General features: G+C 32.9%; 1 protein-coding gene and 1 pseudogene across 1 annotated transcript; both read right to left on the bottom strand.

Annotated features, from left to right (window-relative positions):
- Window positions 1-1,701: 1,701 nt before the first annotated feature.
- Window positions 1,702-10,289, bottom strand: LOC145556335 (ADP/ATP translocase At5g56450-like). Its single transcript, XM_081617988.1, has 2 exons — window positions 9,619-10,289; window positions 1,702-2,667 (listed from the first exon to the last, which is right to left on the bottom strand). Exons 1-2 carry the CDS (start codon window positions 9,970-9,972, stop codon window positions 2,026-2,028), a joined length of 996 nt encoding a protein of 331 aa, XP_081474114.1. The 5' UTR covers window positions 9,973-10,289; the 3' UTR covers window positions 1,702-2,025.
- Window positions 10,290-10,710: 421 nt separating this feature from the next.
- Window positions 10,711-24,516, bottom strand: LOC145555369 (spermidine synthase 2-like; annotated as a pseudogene).
- Window positions 24,517-25,741: the final 1,225 nt, after the last annotated feature.

Genomic DNA, 25,741 nt, shown 5'->3' on the forward strand with positions numbered 1-25,741 from the left:
AGAAATGTTGCTATCAAACTCATTATGATATCATCAATATAAATTATTTAAGTTCCTTTTTCTTGTCCCTTCAATTCACAAATCACAATCCTTAGTACATGAGTATTTTTTTTTGTTGCCGGCCAAACATAGAAATTTATTAACAATGGGCATTTGCCAATGGTTTTTCATATTAATGCCTTGGAAAACATAGTCATGTGCCCTTTTTTAAATTTATTTTTTTGTTTTATTATCTTAAAATTAATCTAAATAATTTTAAATATACTCCAAATGATGATGCAATTAGCCAATAAAAGGAATCATATTGCATCATGTTGAATCCTGCATCCCACTCAAAGTACAATTATAATTCAAGTATAAAAGAAATACCATTAAATTAAAACAGGAAATAAAAGCAAATAGTAGAATATAATCTCCAACACCCTTGCTAATATGGTCCACTTTTCCACTCTTTTCCCATCAACTTGGCACGGATTTGCTTACTATACTCTACTTATTATTTGGAGGATGATGGAGCCACTTCATTGCCACACCCGTGTCATGATTATCGAATTCAATAATTAGTGGTCGTTTGATTGAACATAAGAAAAGAAATTTTAAAGTTTTGTTTATGCTAACTTCTCTTTGCGAAGAGTATTTGATTTAGTGAAACATTTACGTTTAAGGAGGACTATATAAATCACTTGAACATTTTGTGAGACTTACCGTGGTTTTTTCAGTCAAATTAAGCCACTTAAATGTAGAGTGTTCCGTCAATCAAACTATTCTCCTCTATTAAGAACATACTCCGTACTTTCTATGAAACTGTAATTCTTTCCATTTTAACCTTCTTATTTCATGAACGATTTCAGATGTCTAGAACAAAAAGGAACGAAAGAAGGAATTAATAAGTAATTGTACAGTCTAATTTTAAATTTCCATGTCCTGTCTCTTTATGTACCTGAGTAGTTCTTTGAAATGGCCACAAAATAAATAGCAAATTGATGCCTTAAAAAAACAAGGTTATGCACCCTTTTTTTTTTTACTAATTTAGTACTAATAATTTTAGTATTATACCACTGTCGTCAATACAAATTTAAGTACGTACATGATAACGTAATTTACTGGTAAAAGGAATCATATGACATCACATTTAAATCATAATCATAGTTTAATGAAATTAAGGAAAGTTTATAAAAATCATTAAAAACAAAACTATGTACTTAATACAGATTAACATTCTCTAATAGCATTCTTTAATCCACTTTTGCTCCCTTTTCCCATCAACTTGGCACAAAGTTGCTGACTTCATTCTAATTTTAAATACTTAGGAGAAGCAAGAGGGAGCCAGTTCATGTATACTGGCATAATCATTACTTATTGACACTAATTAGATTTAGGGCTTTTTTAGGTTAGTGATGAATAAGTTGGCTAATCATACTTAATTAAGACGCTTAATAAAGTCTAATCCGTCTTAATAATATCTAGTTAAAGTATCACCAATAAGATTCACCTCACCTAAGTGTACCTAATAAGCTAACCATTACAAATATCGATATTGTAATATAAAGTAGACCCGATAAAAGTAACCCTTATTCGATTATACTAATTAAAATACCTAGACATTGATGAACCTCTCAATAAAAGCTATCATTGTATAGAACATCTATAAAAGCTATATCATGTAATTGGTGCATATAATATGATGAACCTGTTGGAAAATTGAAGATGAAATGAAACCATCTATACATGTATCAATTAGTTTCCTCTGATAATGGAGTTTACAGGTTTTACTCTCCAGAATCAGTAGCAAAACAACCAAGTTACAGGTGTGTATACAGAAAGATGGTAAAGTAGATAAAAAAAAACCGGAGTCAATTCTCGTTCTTATTGGTCAGCTAAAAAATTCAGTGTAAGGCTGCCATAGCCAAGAAGGAGACAATACCAGCAGACCTATGTTTTGATGTGTATCCATCAGAATTTGTCATCAGGAAACTAATGTTAAAGTTGTATTGAATGTTGTATACCTGAAACTGTGAAAAAAAATCAATTCCTGCTAGAAGTAGAACCACCCCAGTGCATGAACTTCTTAACTTCGTCGTATAAAACAAGAATGGCAGCAGCACCAGTACTCCTAAACATGTTTGAAACAGCACCTCGATAAAATGAAGAGAGCCCTTCTGTCCTATATATTGTCTTCCAGCAATCAAAAGTTTTTCTGTACATTGGTTCCTTGAGGCCAGATTGCATCATCATACGCCTCCGAACAGTATCAAAAGGATAGGAAATGAATCCAGCAGAAGTAGTCACCACTTGAGCCGCCAACCACCGTTTCCATAATGCCAGCTCTACAGCATCCTTAGCAAGTACATCTTTCACAGTATCAAATCCTCCAAAATATAGACCACGATGAATAACCATTCCATGAAAAGAAGCAGGGAGTCCTCTGTAAAGCCCACGAATCCCTTCTAGCTTGTAAATTGTACTCAGGAAGTGGTATATGCCCCGAAATTGACGGGAATCAGCCTTCCCAATGTCTGCAGCTAGTCGTGTGTGAGCAATATCAAGCGGATAAACAATCATCAATGTGGTGCAACCAGCTGCTGCCCCAGCAAAAAAGTTGGCAGCTGGACCAGTCATAATGGGTGGGCCATCATTGTCATTTTTCAGTACATCTCGATAAAGATCCTGCAGCACGAAATTAAACAGATAAGAAACATATCTACGTAATTTCTTGTATGATATATAAATGACATGATAGAGCTTTCTCTAGTTTTCTTCTAGTCTTCATTGATCATGGGCAAGATAGCATACAGTAGAACCTGTCCAAACCTTGCCTTTAGGGGGATTCCAAACTGATATTGTTTTACAAGACACAGCTAATAGAATACACGATGCATAAATCGTCTGTTTGTTCTAGAACTTGGTCACTCCTTACAAGAGGTTCCTACTGCAGTAGTTCTCTTACATCAATCCAAAAGGTACAGCAGTACACTTTCACCTACGAAAACTAGTAGTAAGGGCAAAAATTCACAAAAACAGCTCTAACTTTTAAACAACTATCTTCCAACCAATGCACATACTAGAATCCAATATTTTATGGAAGCCTCCAATTACTAAACAGCAATGATTGTTCTAGCCTAAAATTTCCATGTGAAGTTACTTCAACAATTACTTTAGTGACTTCGAATCAAAAGGCCTCCCCCTTTTTCGGGTAACATTCTCATATAGAAAGTTAGGCTCAGCATAAAAGAATTAGTTGGCAGGGGCTGCTATCCAAGTGCATTCCAAAATGCAAATTAACTTGTGATTTGCCAGAGAAGCAGACCAGAAGCATAATTCAAAGCTCACAAGTTTAGTTCACAGCCGCTAAAAAATAATTGATTTGAAGTCTAAGTTGAACCATATGGTCCAGACTCCAGAGGAAAACTATTACAATGATCTCCCTCTATATATGCTGTCTTGCACCTTCCTGCACTAAAACGCCACTGTTCAATGCCTAGAAATTTGGGGCAATAACCCAAAAAAAAAAAAAAAAAAAAAAAAAAAAAAAAAAAAAAAAAACTGGGCAGATATAAGTTTCCTTTTGTTGGTCTGGACATCTTCTCCTTACAGAATCTTAGTTCCTACAGCTGCATAATCATCCATACAACCGAGAAGATATTGAATTATGACAGATCTTCACCATGCCTTAACTTTGCTAGGACTAAAAATTCCCACCTAGCCACTTAACCTCATATCCATCTCACCCAGAATTCTAACTCATTGATGATAAAGCTATCACAGCAGCAAGAGCAAAAATCTCTTCCTATTCATCTCCCCTACTGCAATTCATTCCACATTCATGTTGCTTGTCCTTGACCAGCATTAACTATGACATGCGAGAATAATAATACAATGCATGTTGGCATGTTGCTTGTCCAAAGATAGCATTAGCACACTTCAGTGCAACATTATCAATTACTCATATATATATATAAATCCCTCCGAACCAGAATAGTGAGTAAGCAACCTGTTGAAAGAAGGAATCAGGGAGCATAAAAGGTCTAACAACCTTAACTCTAGCAAACCAAACTGAATTAAGACTGTATAGTTCAAGTTCAGACTACATGAAGCGCAACATCTGTTGTCTGAAGTCTCACAGCCTAGTAATTACTCAAGACTATACATGTCCATATATATGATATTTCTAAACTAACCTCCATAATATCAGCAGGACTACATTTCTTATACATATATTTTTAAAAAATAAATAAAGATTAAACAACCCAGTGACTACAAGGAGCATCATGTTCATTTGTTAAAATTAGTTTGGACAGTCCTGATCACATATGCACTTTTTATCTCAAGGTGATAAATTAAGTGGACTAGGGGTCAAATACATAAAAATTATGACCAAAGTTTGATTTATACAAAGATAATAAAGTAGCAAACCAAGACTCATAATAGAATGGAAAGACTATCAATAAGGCTTAAACGGGATATAAAGCTATTCACCTTTTTAGGCTAAATAAGTTATAAAGCTATTTACTCAATTGAAAAGTCTTAATTTATATTTTGATATACATATCCAAGCCCATATGGACTTTTGGGTAGAATTTTGGAAAAAAGGTCAGCCAAGACAGTTAGATTTACAGCTCCGAGCTAATAATATATATCTTCAGATACAACACATCACTTTTTTTCCATTCACTACTCTGCAAAGGGGCCAGTCTGCTAGTCAGATGATCATGTCAATTTCTTTTAACTAATGCTCCTTTTAATATCTCATTAGCCATCAGACTCAAGCTCATCCTAGCAGCATCATTCTCTTGACAAACAGGTAGCCTAGGCTACTACGCATGCGTGGGGAGAGCTAGTGCCAATAAGGAGAGCATAGACTAGGCTACTGAGCATGTGTGGGGAAAGCTAGTGCCAATAAGGAGAGCATAGACTTTCACAGACAAAATTGAGGAGCTGGCTCTAACAGTGAAACTATATGTCACACCGTTGTCATTGATGAAATCATTTATTTATGGGTATACACAAGAGTCCAAAACAACAGATGAACAGTTTAAGCTTTTTTTTGGGAAAAAAAAAAAGAACCTGAGTTCTAACGTATCACAAATTAGTACAAGTGTAGCCTCTTTACATAGATCAGGTGCCAAAAAAAAAGGTGAGAGACATTCATGAATGAGGATGGTGAGGAGGATGGAGGTACACAGCTAGGGGATTTTATTGACTTTGATGGCATGGAATAAAAGGAGAGTGGACGTAATAGATTATTATTTCAAGTCAAGCATCTAAACACCCTTAAATCAAATAGGAAAAAAAAGAAAAAGACACAGAAAAACAACCAGATGACAGGATGCTCTCAAAAATGAAAAACAAAAACAGCACATAAAGTCAGATCCTACTATCAAATTCAAACTCCATTAAACTAGTGGTAACATTCTATTTCTAAGCGTGGTTCAATCAAATGATTTCCAACTAGTATAATGAGAACCAGCCAAGGGAATTGTGAAGATTGCATATACTTATTGCAACTATCAGCATATACACCAGTACTCCACTTAAAGTCTTAGTTAAACCATACCAGTGCTTGCTAAATTGGTATAGTATTATAACACCATATACCTCCAACTCAATTATCTTCAATCCAATGAATCAACTCATAATCTCACCCTAACTGACCCAGAAATTTGCAACTCATTCAGGTTCAGATAATTTTGCTTTTTCGTTGGACAAATATATTCAAAAGCCATTTGTCTGTTTCTTATTGTTTTTCGGTCCATTTTAAATCAAGTCAATTGTCTGTCCAACTAGAACTACTCGAAAAAAGTGGCTCTTGTGAAGAAAAGACAAAATAAAAAAAGCAATAAAATAGTATTGTTTTACTAAAATCCACTACAGGATGGGGAGTATCTCATGATAATTTCATCAGATGCAGACGATTTTGAAACCTGTTTAATTTACAAAACATTTCTTTGTACCTTATCTCTTGTTCACCCACATAACCACATATAAATTATAAACACTTAGATTATAGAGCTTCAAACCTTGGCTAATAAAAAGCTAAAAAAAAGTGACAGCCATATCCAGTAAAAATCAATGTTACATCTGGAAGATAATGCCCCAGTAAGTCATAGGCCATAGGGTTTGAAAATATCATAACACAACATTACACTCAAGCATTGATGTGTGGTTCAATGGAACGAAGTCAGGGGACTGAGAAGGTATAAAACTGAAACCATATGGAACAAAGAAGCATAGACATCCATTTTGTACTTTGGTATCTTCCCCTTCTTTTCAGGGACTGGTATGATCAGCCAAGAAACAGGTACTTAAGTCAAAATAAAACACCAATTAATCTCCATTTCTCCAAATCATCGGTAAATCCAATTTCATTAGTCAACTACTGCCAAATGCCAATCCCAAGGCATTTTTAGTACGTAAATACTTCGTCCGATGTTTTGACTTTTAACACTATTCACAAACTTTACTTTGACTAGCTTTAAAGATTTTTAGCAATGATAAAACAGTCATGTGAGATCTTATTTGAATCGCCTCAATGTAAATTATATTAATACCAACTCTAAATAATTTTTACATGTTGATAATTACAGATCGTAATCGCCAAATGACACAATTTTGATAGAAAATCAATCACATCATAATACATTTAGAGTCACTTATTGCCTTGTTATGCACAATTAATTTTATTTTATTTTTTAAAAAAAAAAAACCTAGAAGCAAGCTCGTCACTTTTTTAATGCTAGGGAGTAGGAACTGATTTAAAGCACACAGAGTCAAAGTATGTAAAACTTGCTCATTCTATTCATCAATCTCCCTTTTAAGAGTGGACAAGGCTAGGAAAGTTCACTTCTAAGTCAAATGTTGATACAGAATTCAATATGAATTGGTTTTTCTCTAATGGTTAGCTAAAATTCACTCAAATACACTCAAGACTGCTATTTCTGAAGCTCCATCAGCAAGCCAAAGTGTCAAACCCAAAGCACTCAGGTACAAACTTAATACTCTGTCCATACAACAAACCTTTTTTTTTTTTTTACTAAAATCAAATGCCTCTGCCAAAATCTTATTGTTTCCCTTTGAAGTAAAAGTCAATGGTTTTGAAAACAATATTCCTATCTCGCTCTCTATCACATCACCCCTAGTTTTATCTCTACTATAATGCTTTCCTATACCCTTTTTATCTCTCCATTGACTTCCTACTATATCATCTACATTGTCCAATACTATTCTTAAAAACCAATCAATAACAGCCATAAAGCTTAACTTGTAATGGATGAATCAGTATTCTAGGGAAATAACGAGTCTATACCTAAGTCTTGTGTTCCTTCTCATGACAGCACAGGACTACAGGAGAGAAATTATAAGCAAACTAATTTAGAGGGGGGTGGAAAATTCTTCTCTAGAAAGAGGAAAAAAAACAAAAAAATCAAACCAATGCTGATTAACGTACTAGATAAGAAAAACTTTTCTTACCCAAGGAAGGATGGAAGAGACATCAATCAAAACATGACAAGGAGTTCTCTAACTAACAGGAGATGAAATATAAATATAATCACTCAAAGGCTCTCAAGGCATAAGAACAAAAATGATGCAAAGATAACAACAAATCCATCGCACAAGACAGTCATTGAGATGACTCCTAGCAACAGCATTTAATCTAACACATGAAGTGCAATAATTATAATCTGATCATTATATCTCATACAACCTAAAAATCCTAGTGAAAACCTGGACTACACCCACAACCCTCTTAAGTATAAGCCACAACAATTCAGCAAACTCTCAGAGTCTCAGCACACCAAATCTCTCTCAATCACAAAAGACATAGCACTAATCTGTGATTGTTATTTGTATTGAAAGTTTCTTCCCCAGATATGGCATTCATCCTTTTCGGAATCTCTGGTAACTAGTTCGAAAGAGAGAACGGTTGTGTTTATCCAAGTGTTGGTTAAAATAGTTACATACAAGAAAAGGCACCACTGGTGCTCAAACCATTGAACTGTTAAATCAATGTAGTCTTTGAACTTGCACTTGTTGCAAATCTGTCACAAGACTCACACAAGCTAACTTTCAGAATCTTGTAACCGAATTTTCTTCTGAAACAGTCCGAACAGATATTCAATTTTCATTGTCAATTTGTCATAAATTAGACTAGAACACTATATTTCCCCCAAAATAGTAGAAACTTCCCAGACAAATAAACTGGATACAAATAGCATTTCATGACACATCACTATTTTTAACTACATAGTCCAATTAGCTGGTTCTAGCAATATCCTCTCACACCTTCAGATAGATGATGTGAGTCCCAATAACTCCTATACTTTGTCCAACAATAACAACTTTCTTTGTCAAATGATATTCAATTAAAAGAAGGCATGGCGTAAACATGGCTATGACCAAGCTGTTCAATCTCTTATGTCAAATATATAATCATTATGCTAGTTGCAACATATCCAAGGAAAACCCGTACACCTAAGCACCGAGAGAAAGATAAAATGTACTTCCATCCTTCACAGGGGTAAATATGGCATCTTAAATTCTTAACAATGAAATAGATGCTTCCAGAGAGGTTTAGTCAATCAAACAATGGAAATAATTGAGGAAAATTTCTAAAACAGAGCATCTCTTGTGTTTAATGAACCTTGTAAGCAATAAACAACAATAACACAGTCCATAACTATGTAGCTTAAGCCACCCTTTACCAAATTCCAGAAAAGTTAAGACATTTCAATCAGCAAAACAGCAACTATATGCCCATATCATTCAATACACCAACATTATAAACTCCCAAAGAAAGTACATATCTATGATTTGACAACCAATTTCAAGCTTAATCAAGCCAAAAACAATTCTTCAATATCTCTTGCACGCAGGTCAACAGAGGTCAAACAAAATCTCAATAAAATCTGGTGCTATAAACCAATATAAATCATGTCCACCATCAAACAAGAAGCTAAATTTCACACTTCAGAAATAACAATAATTCAGTAATCAGTATCATCTACCTAGTACCTACACATGCCAAGAGTGTCCATTATACACCCGGGTGTACATCCATTCACCCAAGGCTAATTTATGCTCATTTGGGAAGGTGAAACCTCAAAAACAATGTTTCTCACCAAAATATGCAATGTAAATGAATCCCTATCAAACCCATTATTCAATTTGGAACCAAAATCAGTAAACCCTCATCATCCATCAATCTTTACCTCATTCACAAAAATCACCAAAACTCTAAAACCAAACATACTTCCAAAGCCTAAACCTCAAACATAATGCTCCTCATCGATATATACACTTATAATGAATTGAAATCAAACCCATTCTTCAATTTGGAACCAACATTCAGTAAACCCTCATCATTCATCAATCTCTATTTCTTGCACAAAAATCACCAAAGAACCACAATCCAAATAACACAATCCCCTCCCCACCACCCCCTCTTCCACAAGAATCAACAAGAACCATAGTCATGTTACTAGTTCAAATTACACTATCAACACAACTATCATATAATTCAAAACCAAGGCAATACAAGTATACAACTACTACATTAAATGACATAAACTAAACTTAAAATCAAAAGTTAAAAAAAAAAAAAAAAAAGAAAATTAGATATACCTTAAGAGAGAAATTGAGAGCAACAGAAGGGTAATATCGAAGAACACTGCTACCATTACCCCTCCAAAGAGAGACAAAACCTTCTTCCTTGACCATACTAACAATGCAATCAAACATACCCTTAAATTTCCTGTGTTTTCCAACCCCAATTGCAATGTTACTCTCTTGTGTTTGCAGCAAAAGCTTAGCTCGTTCAATGGGTGCAACAATGGTGTGAACTACACCCCCCATAACTGCCCCCGCCATTAAATCTCTCTGAAAGCTCGTCGCATACTTCCAAGATTTGTAAGACGAAGACCCAGTTGATGGTTTTGACTTTGATGGGGTTTCTTCTCCTTCTTCTTCTACCATCATTACAAGTTGATTTTCTCTCTCTACTAATTCTTGCTGAAATTTGATGGGTTTTCTTTCAATGGGTGATTGTGATTGTTAAAAGGGTACATTGCTTTACTGAATTAAATGCTGTAATTTGGGGTAAATGAAGAATTCTTGTTTGAATTTTTCTGGGTTTTGAGTTGATCGAATTGAGGGATTCTTTGAATGTTTTAGTTGGGATTTTTGTGGGAAGAGTCTATGATTTTGTATGAATATGAAAATGAGTTTTTTTTGGGGTTTGTATTAAAAGGGGTTTTGTGAATGATAGAATTCGACTACAAACAAAGTACAAGGATAGGAACAATTTTTATTTGCAGCACCAAAAATTCTTTCCTTTTCTTTGGGGTCAATCTCTTCTAACACACGTGGCAATAATGATTTTATCCAAATTCCTAAATCACTTCTTATAATTTTTCAATTTCGTCTTCTTGTTTCCATGAGTAAATTGATTTGGTTTCTAATTAGGGATGGAAATATTTGTCTTATGACTAATAGACCATTCACCTTATTTTGAAACCTTATTATACGAATCTATTCACATTTACTGAACCGAGCTGAGTTAAAGTCAACTAAGCTGAAGTGAACTAAACTAAATAGAGCTGAAATGAATATTTTATAAGAAAAGGAAATTAAAAGTTGAATTGAACTGAACTGATTGGAGCTGAACTGAAATGAAATTTCCAAATATAATTTAAATTATAAGGAATAAGTAATAGATTACTCACCAACGAGGCAACAATAATCACATAAAACTTTATGCAAAAGCCAATGTGATGATCTTAAAAATGGAGAGTAAGAATCTTGTTGATCAAACACGACTGAAAAAAATCACATAATTCTTTAGGCACCATTTAGAATTGAAAAAAAAATCTTCCTTCTTTGATGAAGGATAAAGGTGTCTACAACACATATGATTTAATCAAACACGACTGAAAAGTTCCAATGGGACAAAACACACACTAATAAAAACATTTTTTCTTGAAATTGGCTGAAGTTTTCTTCACGAATGTAGGCAAGCGAAATGCTGCAGCATGCATCTGGAAAACAATTGAAACTGAGATTAGAAATAATATAATAATATAAATAATAAATTTGAATTTCACATTTTCCTCACCTTATTTCCATTTATTACGACTTTACAAGAATACAAGATATATTGCGCTAAAAAAGAGTTATTAATTTCTGAAAAGTATATGATTAGTTTAAATAATTTCTTATTAGGGAAACTTATTTATAATTTACAGATAAAATAAACTAAATTAAGTATGTTTCAGATAATTCAAAATCTAAAATAAACTAAACTTATTTGTAATAGTTGATTGAGCTCGATCATATATTTAGCCGCCTGTTGGTTAATATAGATTTTTGAAAAAGTTCATCATTAGGCATGTGCCGTGAGAGCTTTTTCTTGTAAGAGCATTGCCATCAATGAGGAAAATTTTCCTCATGAGCAAAAATGTTGAGCAAAAATGATGAATTTGGTACTACAACAATGAGGAAAAAAAAAATTTGCTCATGAGGAAGTCCAAAAATGCTCATAGGATGAGGAAATCTGATGATGAATAGTGTATAGTGGGCCCCACAAAAATTACTAATCGCAGCTTTTTTTTTTGCTGAGCCCACCCCCAAAACGACGCGTTTTGGGAAGCTGAAAGAACAAGCTTCCATCAAAACGCGTCGTTTTGATGGTTGCTCATGAAAAAAAAAATATATTTGCAGCCGCTGACAGGGCGCGTCAGCAGCGCCAATGAATGGCTGACACGCGTCCTGTCAGCATTTCTCACCCAATCAGAAAATTCCTACCGTTTTAAAACGGTCACATATCTAAACGGCTATTTTCGTTTAGATATAATTAAAAAAAAAAAAAAAAATTCACAAACGGTCTTAAAATTTTTTTCCCTACAAATAGACATCCATTTTGACATATTTTGACAAACTTTTAAAAAGCACAAATTTTTTCTTTTGCTAATTTTCTCCCAAATCTACTTACATCTAAATATTATTTTCTTATATAAATTTGAGAAAGGCTATAATTTTAAAAAAAAAAAAAAATTCCCATAATTTTGTTTCGTTGTTTTAATTATAATTTCGGAGCAGTTTTGTTGTCAAGTAATTATTATTGTTGTTTATTTAAAAACAAAATTTTAATTTCTATTGTTAAGTTAATAAAGGGTTTTTTTGTGTGTTCCTAAGTAATTTGTTTTTTTTTTTAATTAGTCTAATATTTAATTAATACGTTATCGTTTATTTAATTTTTTATTGTAATTCCGGAGGTTTTTTTTTTTTAAAATAAAGTAATTATTGTTGTTATTTTAACATACAATCTAATGGATCCCAACAACCCTAATTACTATCATCTTTCTCAACATTTTTCTGATTTAGGAGAAGATTTCATCACTAATCCCAATTTTCAACTATTCCTAGGAAGATTAGGCAACCCGTCTTTGCAAAATTCTGATCACCAACAAACACCTCCACAAATTCCTAATCAAAACAGTTACTATGAACAACAAACTCCTCCCGTTACTGTAGGGAGCAACTCTGAGTATGATGAGAGCCAAGAAGAAGCTGTTCCGGAGACACCTCAATACCCTCCACCACCTCCTAGAATACCGACCAACCAACCACTAGCTAAAGCAAGTCGCATTTGGTCAGTTGCTGAAGATGAAGCTCTAATTGGGTTATACCTGAAAATAAGTGGAGACGCGCTTGTTGGTACGAACCAAAAAGCATCTCACCTTTGGCGAAAAGTATGTGACGCTTATAATGCAGCTCAAGCAGAGAAGCCGCATATACTACCGCCAAGACCTTTGAAGAGTTTAGAGACACATTGGCGAAGAATGGCAGCTGATTTGCTTCAGTGGACTAGTTGCTATGAGGAAGCGGGTAAACTTCCAGAAAGTGGAAGTGGTTACAACGAAGCTGATCGAATTAAAAATGCATCAAAGTTGTTTTATATCTCCACTAATCCACAACATAATTTTGCTTTTCCCCACGCAGTGGAAATGGTTAATCAAGACCCGAAGTGGAGGACAAAGCTTAGATGGGGTCTGTCGAAAGAGGAAAGAAAGGCTTGTGGTGCTGATGACGAAGAAAATAGTAGTGGAAGTGGGAAGAGGTCGAGGGCTGAGGGTGAGAGTGACGTTCGAACTGATGGATTTTCGTCGGGAGGTCTACGACGACCTGATGGTGTTAAAAAAACGAAATCTCAGCGTAAGGGCAAAGCAGTGGCTTCCGAGAGTGCATTTCTGAGTATCGGTGAACAGATGAGGGCGTGTACTGAGGTTAGAGAACGAGAAGCAAATCTACGACAACAAAGGTTGGAACTTGATAGGGAAAAGGAAAAGAGGAAGCAAAAACAAGTTGAATTAGCAGAGAAGAAGATGAATTTTGATATGCTGCAATTGTATTTGAGTAAGACAACACCACTCACTGCTGCTGAAGAGGCGCACAAGGAAGAGTTAATTGAACTAGTTTACGGGCGAAGACTCTTGTAGGTTTTTAAGTATTGTGATTATATATTTGTAATGAGCTAAGTATGTACTGAAGTTTATTTGTTTTAAGCAATGACTAGTCGTAATCAGTTGTTTGTTTTGGGTTGCATTGAAAAGTCACTTGTCTCATTTATGTCAATCCCCTTTAATGTATTTTCAGTAGTCATTGAAAAGTAGACAAGTCTCATTGAATTGTCACTCGTGTCTTTTTGGATTGATAGTAGTCATGTGAACTTTGTGTCATTGAATTGTCACTCGTGTCAGCAATTGAATTGTCGCTCTAGTTTATGACCACACATTGAGTCCATGGTTTATAAATACCACTGAAACAATCACCCACAAACACACCAAAATATAATAAACCCTCCAAAAATTCTTTCTTATCCCACATACAAAATGTTTTCCATTAGCTCAACATCAAGCTCATCTGATTCTGATCAATATGCGGAATTTGATCAATTAGTTGATGACTTTTTCACTACTCAGCTACCAACTATGTTGCCTAACCAAACACAACCCCAACCCATAACCGAAATTGATCGTGTTCCAGAGCCTAGAGGCGATACAGATAAGAGAGATAGGGAAAAGGGGCATGTACAGTTGTTTAATGATTATTTTGCAAGTAACTCAGTATACAACGAAAAACAGTTTCGCCGTAGATTTCGAATGCAACGACCTTTGTTTTGTAGGATTATGAACAAGGTCGTTGAAGGAGATCAATTCTTCCAACAACGTAGGAATGCAGCTGGCAGACTTGGGTTATCTCCGTTACAGAAATGCACCGCAGCAATTAGGATGTTGGCATATGGGACCGCCCCGGATGCCGTGGATGAATACTTACGCATTGGTAACACTACCGCTCGGAATGCATTGCAACACTTTTGCCAAGGGGTTATCACCCATTTTGAAGCTGATTACCTTAGAAGTCCCACGGACGAAGATTTAAGGAGAGTCTTGTATCAAAATGAAATGCGTGGCTTTCCCGGTATGATAGGTAGCATTGATTGCATGCATTGGGAGTGGAAGAATTGTCCTATGGCATGGAAAGCGGAATACGCAGGCCGAAGTAAAAATGCTACCCTTATTCTGGAAGCCGTGGCAGATCAAGATTTATGGATTTGGCATGCCTTCTTTGGAATCCCTGGAGCTTGTAATGATCTTAATGTCCTCTATCGGTCTCCGGTGTTTGATGATGTTTTGCATGGCCGGGCACCTCCAATTAATTTTTCTGTGAACGGCCATGAATACAACTTGGGCTATTATTTAGCAGACGGCATTTACCCTAAATGGCCTACTTTCATTCAAGGTATAACTCTACCTCAACTTCAGAAGGATAAATTATTTGCTGATAAACAAGCCGCTGCTCGGAAGGACGTTGAACGAGCGTTTGGGGTACTACAGGCCAGGTTCGCCATACTACGACAACCGGCACTTGCCTTTAACGAAGACATTTTGTGCGATATTATGAAAGCTTGTATCATTATGCACAACATGATTGTCGAAGATGAACGACACAACTATACTCGGGCCGAAGTTTTGAGAAAGTACTACGAACAAGATCGGCCACAACACAACAGTGCAACAATAAGTGTCACGGTGAACAACAACGAGCCTTTTGAATTCAATGTTGGCCGACCGCCTAACGTTGATTTTGACACGTATGTTCAGAGAAGAATGACCTTACGTGATAGAGACACTCATGTTTCTTTAAAGGCGGATTTAGTGGAACACATTTGGCAAAAATATGGTTCTACTAATGAGTAAAAAAATCAAATATCGTACAATGTTCGAATTCAGTAAGCGTAATTTTAATAATGTAAGGTTATTAAATATTAAAGTTTGTAGAATAGTTTATAATAATTGTACGACAATATATTATTTTAGTATGTAGAATAGTTAACGATTGTACGTTATTTTTCGTTCTATTATTATTATCCAAAAAAATTCGGTTTTATTACTACGGAATTTTTTTTTCAGGTTTTATTTTTATGCACGTTAAATTAGAAATTTATATTTTAAATTCATTAAAATAATTTGATTACTAAACCTAAATCGTAATATTTACACTTAATTAAACAAAAATCAACAAATATATGGTGATGTGTAAGAGAGATAAAAGTAAGTGGAGTATTGGAATAAGTAGGAGAGAGAAAGGTGAGGAAATTTTTTTTGATCATTGATGGGGTAAAATTTCCTCACCAGTTTTCCTCATGAAATAAAGGAGAGAGAAAGTGGGTAGAGAGAGAATGAGGAAATTATTTTTTCCTCATTGTTGTGCATGCTCTAAGCAAAGAATATAGCAAAACTGTGTCTTCATAATAGGATGTATATGAAAATATATAAAATTAATATATTGAGTGACTGAATCATTTCAATACACCGATGTGGAAATTGTAAATATTTAAAAACATTCATACTATATACTTCATATATTGACTAAGTAAGGTCTTGTCTAGTTCACCTTATTTTACTTATTTTAGAAAAAATAAGTTTAGATCATATCAAATTAGAAAAAATATGTTCATATCATATTAAATCACAAAAAATAAGTTCAGTTCAGATCAGATTATCGTTTCATGTGCAGTTTTTTATCGCTAAATATCTTTAATTTTGTAATAAAAAAATTATGAAAATCACATATTAATAAGATACACATTATTATGAATCTAACAAGACCTGACTTGACAAAATTTTTCCGGGTAAATTATCACATATTTAAGGTCAAAATTTGGTTAAATTTGACATTCAGATTAGACCAGACCAGATTAGATTAGATCATACCAGACCAGATAAGATAAGATAAGATAAGATCAGATTAGATAAATTCAGATAAACAAGAATAAGGTGAACCAAACAAACCCTAAATCATTTCAATACACTAGTCGAATGACACTTTGTGATGTCAAAAAAAAAAATTACTTATTTTAATTTGTAAACAACAACAACAATAATATTAATACTTACCTCCGTTAACCATTATTTACAACAAAGGGATATTATTTGTGAGATAAAATATTCCTTTGTTACAAATAATAGTTAACGGAGGTAGTATTAATAAGCGATTTTGAAATCTATTACCTCTAAGTTATAAAATTTCAACGGCTGGTTTGATATCCCAGAGTTTTCGTTTTCGTCTAACGGGTTGACCGGGTACAAAAAGTCAATAGGTGGCCCTTCAGTGGAGCAAAGCATGTATCCTATGACGCCACTGAAATTAAGAAATTTAAAATGGGAAAACTTGAGGATAGTAAAATTTTAAGGCTAATAGTTCTATTTTCCTCTTGAAATAAAAAGGGCCAATTGATTTTCTTTATCTTAGTATACAACCATAGGTGAGCTAGTTATGCAAGTATCATCCAATTTCAATCCATTATTGAGTATCCAAACACGCAATCATTATCGGCTCATTCTCATATACATGAAAAAGTTTTACGTTATTTGTCACAAAATTACAACAAGATCCACGACCCACCTATATTTATGACTTCTATTAAAATATTACTTCTTTCGATTCAGAACATTAATAAGGAACTTTCAATTAATCCTTGTTTCTAATTAATGTAATAATAAATTAATGTAACTAATTTGGAAGCAAAGGGAGTACATACCTTTGGTAGAAAGGTACACTACTCCAAGCATAGTTAACAGATCCTTTGAAAATTTTGCGGCACATAGAGATGTTGCTTTCAAGGTCAAATTCTTGGTTCCAGAAGCTTTCTGCACCAGCACATAGCACACCTCCTGGGCGTAGCGCCTTCGCCACTGTTTCTAAGAGCCCTTCATCCACTAGCTCATTGGCATCATACCCTACATCACGTGTTACATGCGCGTGTTAGTGTGTTACATGCGGCGTGTTACTTAATAGGTCCATGAAAGTACACAATAACATGACCAAAAACTAAGATGAACAAATAGAGTTAGTTTATCACTACATACTGTTATGGGACATTTTGTACAACTGTTGACCGACGTTGACATTCAAGACCAAGATATATAAGACCGAGTCAAGATGGTTATGGATGCTTCCTAAAGTTATGGAGAGAATATCTACCACTAAGAAGAAGTCAATTAAAGTTGTTGCACGTATGTGTACTCCAAACCGTCTACATTCATTGAAAGACCAAGTAAAGATTGAATAACCGCTATTTTCTATTTTCATGGAGGGCATCCTCATCCTTCTCCAACCGTCTATTGTCTACATACGGAAATCTCTATAAATAGAGAACAAGTTCCTCCCATGAGGCATCATCCATTAGCTACTTACAAAACAACTATTTTGACCCACCTCCTGCCAACCTCCGAAAATACCCATAAAACTCCTACAATAATTTCATCCACATCATCAATCCACTACAAATACTTCCTCCTTGCTACTATATTTTAAGCCTTTGTATAATCTTGCAAAGATATATTTCTACCCATAATAATGCACCTAATCAACCTCCTTGCCGTACTACGTTAGTCCAACACCTAATGTACATACATTTACTTATACATTGTTATGTCATCAAACGTAAAATACACATTGTACTTGTAATTATTGGCTTTATGCCCGTATTATAGTGGATTGGTGGACTCATTGCCACCCGCGGTTTTTACCCACCTTCATTGGGGTTTTCCGCGTCACCATATCATGTCTCCTCCCTCTCCCTTTATTTTTCTGTTATTTACATTCCGCATTTCATGCTCCTTATTTTAATTTAGTTGATCCGTAACCCGTATCCCACATCAAATCCTACTTGACGAAATTTAGCATAAACACATACCCTTACACCTAATGACCTAAATCATGTAATGTGACATTATATTGATGATAAAACTAATGCAACTTATTACAATACATTTATGTTAGGGAAATTCTCAATGGTAGCCTCATGTTTTTGCTTTTTCCCAATGGTAGCCAACTTTTTTTTAGATTCTCAATGGTAGCCTCCAACTATTTAAAAGTTGCAACCGTAACCTTAATAATGGTTTTTCGTTAAATTTCTGTTAAAACTAACTTTATTATAAATATATTTTTTTTATATTTATTTTTATTATAAATGTAAACCAAGGTTAACTTAATTTTTATTATATATAAAAAACCAAGGTTAACTTTTTTAAAAAATATATAATAAAAAAAACCACCCCGGCCACCTCACACCACCGTCTCCCCCTCCCTTACCGTATGCCGGTGCCTGGCCAAACCTAGCCCGCTAGCGGCCGTCCAACCCTCACCGGAAATTCTGTCCCAACACCACAACAACCACCACCCCGAGATCCCACCCATCCCTTCCACGTTTCCACCCCTTTCCCCAAAACCTGAACTGTCTCTCCCATTCCCCCAAACTTGATCAAAAACTAGGGAGAGAGCCTCAAATTCGAGAAATTGAACGTCTTAATTTGAATTTACAATCCGTTTTCAATTTCGAAATTAGTATTAAGATTTTCAAATTAATAAGTGCGCGACTTGTGGTGGGTGAAGGGGGAAGGGGGTTGAGCCGTCGAGGCTCATAGTTTGGGGAAATGAAGGGTGGCAAGCTGGCAGCCATGAAGGGAAGGAGAGAGCGAGAAACGGGTTTGTTGATCTCAAAGGAGATACAGTGAGAAGGAGGGGGAGAGGGTGGCTGGGATGGTGGGTATTTGGGGGAAAGATCGTGACAACCATGAAGTGAAGGAGAGAGAAAAAAATTGAACATAGTTAAATGATTTTTTTTTTTTTTTTAATTTTAAGAAAACATGGTTAAATGCTCTAACTCTAGTTACATTTAACAACTACTTAACCTTTTTAAGTTAATAAAGTTACGGTTGCAACTTTTAAAAAGTTGAGGGTTACCATTGAGAACAAAAAAAAAAGTAGGCTACCATTGAGAAAAAGCAAAAACATGAGGCTACCATTGAGAATTTCCCTTTATGTTAACCTAACTATATTATTTAATAATTTTGGATCAATCATTTTTCTTATTACTATTTATTTTGAAACGATTTTTCTTACTTTTTCATGAATTATCCACACAACCTTTTAAACCTTCAATTTTCAAAACCTACGTACTCCTTTATTATTTTAAATTTTAATTTTTCAGCACATCAGAAGGGGTACATTCTAGTTTATTTAGCACACATGCATGCAAGAGGATAAAACAATATACGTAATAACTAATATGGGCAAGGGAAAAACCTAGTAAACATATTATTACACTTACGACGCGAAGGGAGAGTGAGGGGGTGCAATTGACTTACCCAAGGAACCTATGACATGAAATGCATCCAATATCACAACATCATAACTTCCTTGTGGAACAGACTTCAGAAAGGCCACTCCTATAAGGAAGACCATTTGGTTAAGAATAATTAGTACATAAATTAAGGTTATAATTAAGTAAATTAAGGTGATGATTAAAATTTTAATTAAGTAATCAATTTTAGAGCAACTTTTTTTGTTGGTCTTACCATCTCCCACATGTAACTTCACTCGGGGATCCTTGTGGCCAATTGCTATGTCTGGGAAATAAGTTGCATAAACCTGGAATATGCATGTGTCAATAAAAACTTTGGTTTAGAGTTTAGAGTCACTACAAGAAAAATCACTTTTCGTAGCGATTATTTCGTAGCGATTGTTCATACGCTATAATATGCAAGTATGTTTGTGAAATAATTAAGGATGTCGTATCATTTTTACAATCGCCATGGTTTTCCCATATAAAATCGATACGGAAAGCACAATGATACATATCCACACTATTTTTACACATTTATATAATTTTGAGAAATCGTATCATTTACAATCACCACTAAATCCTAAAAATCGACACGAAAAACCTTTTCAACACTAGATATATAAATATTGTTTGACAAAGAATATATAAAATATGTCATAGCTTATTGGTGAAACATTTAATATAAGAGTTTGAGGTTGCATGTTTGAATCTTGTAAAGATCATATGCATGTTTTTTTTTTTTTTTTTTGAAGAAAATGAGTTGAACATTTATAGCGATTGTAATCGCTACAATAATCACCACGATTGGATGTAGTTTTTCGTATCGATTATTGAGGCCAACCCCAGCGATATTGAAAACCACTACTAAAGGCTAAGGCAACAGGGGGATATTGTATCGAATGACCATTCGTTGGGAAAGCTTTTTGTTGCAATTACAATCGATACTAAAGGTTAAAATAATCGCTACGAAAAAGTTATTTTCTTGTAGTGAGTCTCTTAAGTTTCAACTAGCCTTGCTAATTTGTTATAGTTTATATTGTTAATCTTAATTCAACCAAAATAACTAAAATAACTAAAACAAAATAAATTTCACATTAGTGTATGTTCAAGCAAAATATGACACACGCTCACTTAATTATGAAGTTTAAGGCCACGTTAATAGAGCTAGAGAAAGTATATAATTAAATCATATTGCATGTTTATAAGGTTATCTCAGCATCAATTACAATTTATCTAGATGCGAATTTATTTTTTTGGGAGTGTAGATGAAATCTCATGAAAGAATCAAAAACACATTTAATTTGAAGATGGAGCGAGCTTTCAATGTTCTTAGACATGAATTACAAACGACTTTAATTTCCCTACGTAAATAATAACTTTATAATTTATTATACGCCAATTATCATCTTCATGGACTTCATCTTTATCTAATATGGAGTATTTAGCTTTTATTAAACATATAGAAATTAGAAAGCAACTCACATCTACTGTCATCTGGTCAAGCTCGCATATGTCAATTTGCTCCAAGGAAGGATGCCGAGATGCTTCACGTAAAATTCCACCATCTCCTCCTCCAATAACTAATAACTAGAATTAATTATGAAATTTAATTAAAACAAGATTATATCAATTAAATGTTTAATATTACCTCCGTTAAATGTTTGTGCAACTTTGAATTATTTTATATCTCACAAATAATATCCTAAAGTTGCACATAATAATTAACATATGTAGTAAATATATACTACTCCTTCCAAGGGTTAAAAGGAATAATATTTAATTTCTCGAGTATGTATGTAATAATTAATTAAAAGACAAGGAACGAGGCATACCTTCTAAGGGTTAGGGATGGAGCAAAGAGGAAGGTGTGTTAACATTTCTTGGTACGCCCACTCGTCCCTCTCAGTTATTTGAAGTTCTTTATTTAGAACCAAAATCTTCCCGTATGATGCATTCTTTTTAAATAAAATACAAAATACAAATTAATACTCATACGAATGTACAAATAAAGTATATTTCTCACTATGAGTTAGCAATAATGTAAAAAATAAAATCAAAATTCCTTATTCTATTTCCTTATTTTTCATGAAAATTGAAATTTAATTCGTATACTTGTGATTATTAGGGTCTGTTCTCTTTCGTTGAAATTCAGTTCAGTTCAGTTCAGCTCTTAATTTACGTCTAATGATATTGCTAATGATATAAAGCCAAATTTCATTCTTTTAAGCTCTTATTACAACGACAACAACAACAACAACAACAACAACAACAACAACAACAACAACAACAACAACAACAATAATAATAATAATAATAATAATAATAATATTAACAATAATAATAATAATAATCAATAAGAAATAAATAATAATAATAATAATAATAATAATAATAATCATCAATAAATAATAATAATAATAATAATAATAATAATAATAATAATAATAACAATAATAATTGAAATAATAATACTAATAATAATAATCAATAAATAATAATAATAATCATCAATAAATAATAATAATAATAATAATAATAATAATAATAACAATAATAATAATAATAATAATAATAATCAATAAATAATAAATAATAATAATAATAATAATCAAAATTAATAATAATAATAATAATAATAATAATAATAATAATAATAATAATAATATTAATAATAATATGTACATTTGTATATACACATATGTATAGTAATAAATAATCAATAAATAATCAAAGATCACTAATCCGTAGTTAGAAATCACTAATTAATAAGTTCAGTTCAGTTCAGTTCAGTTCAGCTGAGTTCAGTCAATCGGAACAGGCCCTTACTATGGGTATATATATTTAAATCAAAAGGTGAATTTTTTTTTTTTTTTTTTGAGGGGATAAATCAAAAGGTGAACTTGTTTTCATTCTACTCCATACTTTATAAGCTAAGGTAGAAATGATTATGGTGTATGGAAAATGTTTGTCTTAATAAGATTTTATTTATTTATTATTTTTATTTAATTTTTTTTTTATTTATTTTTTTGTTTAGAAAGCCATAAGGGTTGGGGTTAGAATCAATCCCAAGATCGATCAAAACTGAGAGAGAAACTCTAACCACTTGAGCTACGGATTACTAATCTATACCATTACACATACCATGTCATCATCAAAATTAATAACAAAATAATGAGTTGTTTTTAAGTGAGATACGTACGGAGTACTAATCTATACTAATTAATCTATTAAAAAACGTTCCTAAGAACGTCGATGTGCCACACAATTGTTGCGCCACATCATCTTCTCAACATTTCATGACGCCACATAATCACTCAAACAATGCCACGTCACCCAAGCAACCAACATTACTCCATATAAAAATATAAGGATAGGGAGGTTTGAACCCGGCCCTCAACCTCTTAAATAAAAGATAACTATTTTATTAACATGTAAAAAAAATTATATAAGTGCAAACCACAATGTTTAATATTTTTTTTTAAAAAAAAGATACTAAAACAATCGTTAATGGATCATTTCTTAAAAAAAAAAAAAAAAAACCTCAATTTTTAACAATAACAATTGCAGTTTTGAAAAGTATTTAAAAAAATTTATTGATTGCACGTCTTTAACGGTAGCAACCCAGACAACACCCGAACTACTCACTAATTAATTAATTAATTATGACATGACATCATAATAAGCATATGGTTTTTTTTTCCCCTCTTTTCTAGAGGGAGATACTATGTGAAAAATGTCAATTTGTCATACCTCAAATACAAGAAAATCTTGATATTTAGATTTTCCTTCAAATAAAACTTTTTCAGCTTTGAAGAGTTCCGCTTCCCCTGTACATTGAAAAAATATTACAAAAATTAGGATTTTGTGTATTTTCTTACCTTTTTTTTTTTTTTTTTTTTTTTTTTTTTAATATTTTAACTATCTTTTATTTGTGGGAGGAAACTCTAATTGCCTAATGTATTATTATTATTATTATTATTATTATTATTATTATTATTATTATTATTATTATTATTATATAATTGGTTTTTTTTTTCCCTTTATCCACCAATTTATCATCTTTAGTTCTTTACTCAACGATCAACACATTGTTTGACACATAAGATTGTGACGACTTTTTTATGTCATACATATTGTGACTTTTAGCTGGAATATGTTCCATTCAACTTATTTAAGTCGATATTATATTTTTTGTCAGAAAAAAAAAAGTTGATATTTGCCTAATTAAAAAATAATCAAATCAAATTAGACCAGGCTAAACTAGATTATAGTATCAGATTGAAAATATAATATTTCGAAAGTTCATAGCTATACTAGTCTAATGACATTTCATTTGATGAGTTTTTTATCTTATAATTAATGTACAAATAAGGTCAAAATTTGGTCAAATAAGAAAATTAGATTAGACATATCAAAGCAAATTTTATTTACCGTAATTCATACGAGTACTAAATAACAAACCAGAAAAGTTTTAACCTGATTAGAAAAATGTTAATCGGATCTAGTGAACTGAACAAAACAGAACATAGCCTAAACATTTTCATTTTTTTTTTTTTTTTGACAAATGCTTATAAAAACTGTTATTAAAGCATATAATATATTTTCGATTAAAGAAAATAAAGTAGGATTAGAGATTGTTATATATACCCACCAGGAAATTCGTCACACTTATTAACATACCATCCATGAATCGAAGGATTAATCTTTTCGAGTGCATTCTCACACCCATCATTCTCGACAATGCTACTATTTTCCACTTCTTGATGATCCTTCACAACGACGTCGTCTTTGTTGTTGCTAGCATCAATTTTAATAGCATTTTCAACAGCCATTTTTGTGATTCTTTCACGATACTTACAACTGTGTACTAAAGTATATACTTGAAGGTTACAAAGAGGATTGTAATAATATAAAGATGCCAATAGGATATAATTCGTCACGAGGCCAACGTTAGTTGTGAATTATTTGCATGTCATAGGATAAGCATGCATCCTTCTTACCATAATTTCGTGCATGTTTACCAATTGCCTATTCCATTTAACTTTGACCCCACTTTCTGTTACTCTATTCATTTTAGAATGTATAATAATTGACATAATTTGACCTTTTACACTATTTATGTACATACTTTGACCATTGTATTAATACTATTAATGTTTTAAATTATGTTGTTAAATTAATATGAGTATTAGTTTTACATATATCATATTATATTAACAGTCAAACTTATACATACTTTGAAATAGAGTGAATGCTTTACAACAAATTTTGAGTAAGATGCATTCTTTACAAAATTAAGTTTATTGGGTGTGTTCTATTCATGTAAGTTTTTACTTATCAAAATTCACTTAAATTTATCTCAACTTATTACAAATATTTTTGTCATAAGTTGAATCCGGTAACTTTTTATTCACCCGTATTGAAACTTAGAACTTAGGGTCGTCTGGTCAGTTCAGCTCCAATCTGTTCAGTTCAGCTCCAATCAGTTCAATTCAGTTTAGTTCAGTTCAACTCGTAATTTCCTTCTCTCATAAAATATTCATTTCAGTTCAATTCAGTTTAGCTTCAATCAGTTCAGCTCCAATCAGTTCAACTCACCTCAGTTCAGTAAATGTGAACAAACTCTTAGTTTGATCCAAACTTATCTATCTATACTTAGTTAGTATTAAAAAACATAAACCCCATTTGCCACACGTCTTCCATTATTTCTACATTTTGTTGTCATTTTCTTTTATATTTTTTTATAATCTTTGGCCTTCATTATATGTCATTAGTTACTGACTTATTGTAAAACTTTTTCATCTTCCCCCGTTTATGTACCAATAGCTCTAATAATTTTGTAATCTTTTCCTCTTCTCCATTCATCTTTCAAATTCAATTTAGTTAAATTTGTAACTTAATTAATTGATCCTTTATGTCTACCCATATTTCCTCTAAGTATCTAATTCTAATAAGTCTAAAAAAAATATCTCTAAAATTGTTGTGTAAAATCTGTGCATGCTACGATAAAAATGGTGATTGCGATGAAATAAATTAAATCTCAAAGAAGGAAATCTT

Source organism: Chenopodium album, chromosome 8 (assembly GCF_948465745.1).
Source record: "Chenopodium album chromosome 8, dcCheAlbu1.1, whole genome shotgun sequence".
Taxonomy (NCBI): Eukaryota; Viridiplantae; Streptophyta; class Magnoliopsida; order Caryophyllales; family Amaranthaceae; genus Chenopodium; species Chenopodium album.

Coding starts and splice junctions, on each gene's coding strand:
- LOC145556335 (XM_081617988.1), bottom strand. CDS start 9,972: ATGATGGTAGAAGAAGAAGGAGAAGAAACCCCATCAAAGTCAAAACCA. Junction 2,668..9,618: donor CTCTCAATTTCTCTCTTAAG/GTATATCTAATT, acceptor TTCGTGCTGCAG/GATCTTTATCGAGATGTACT.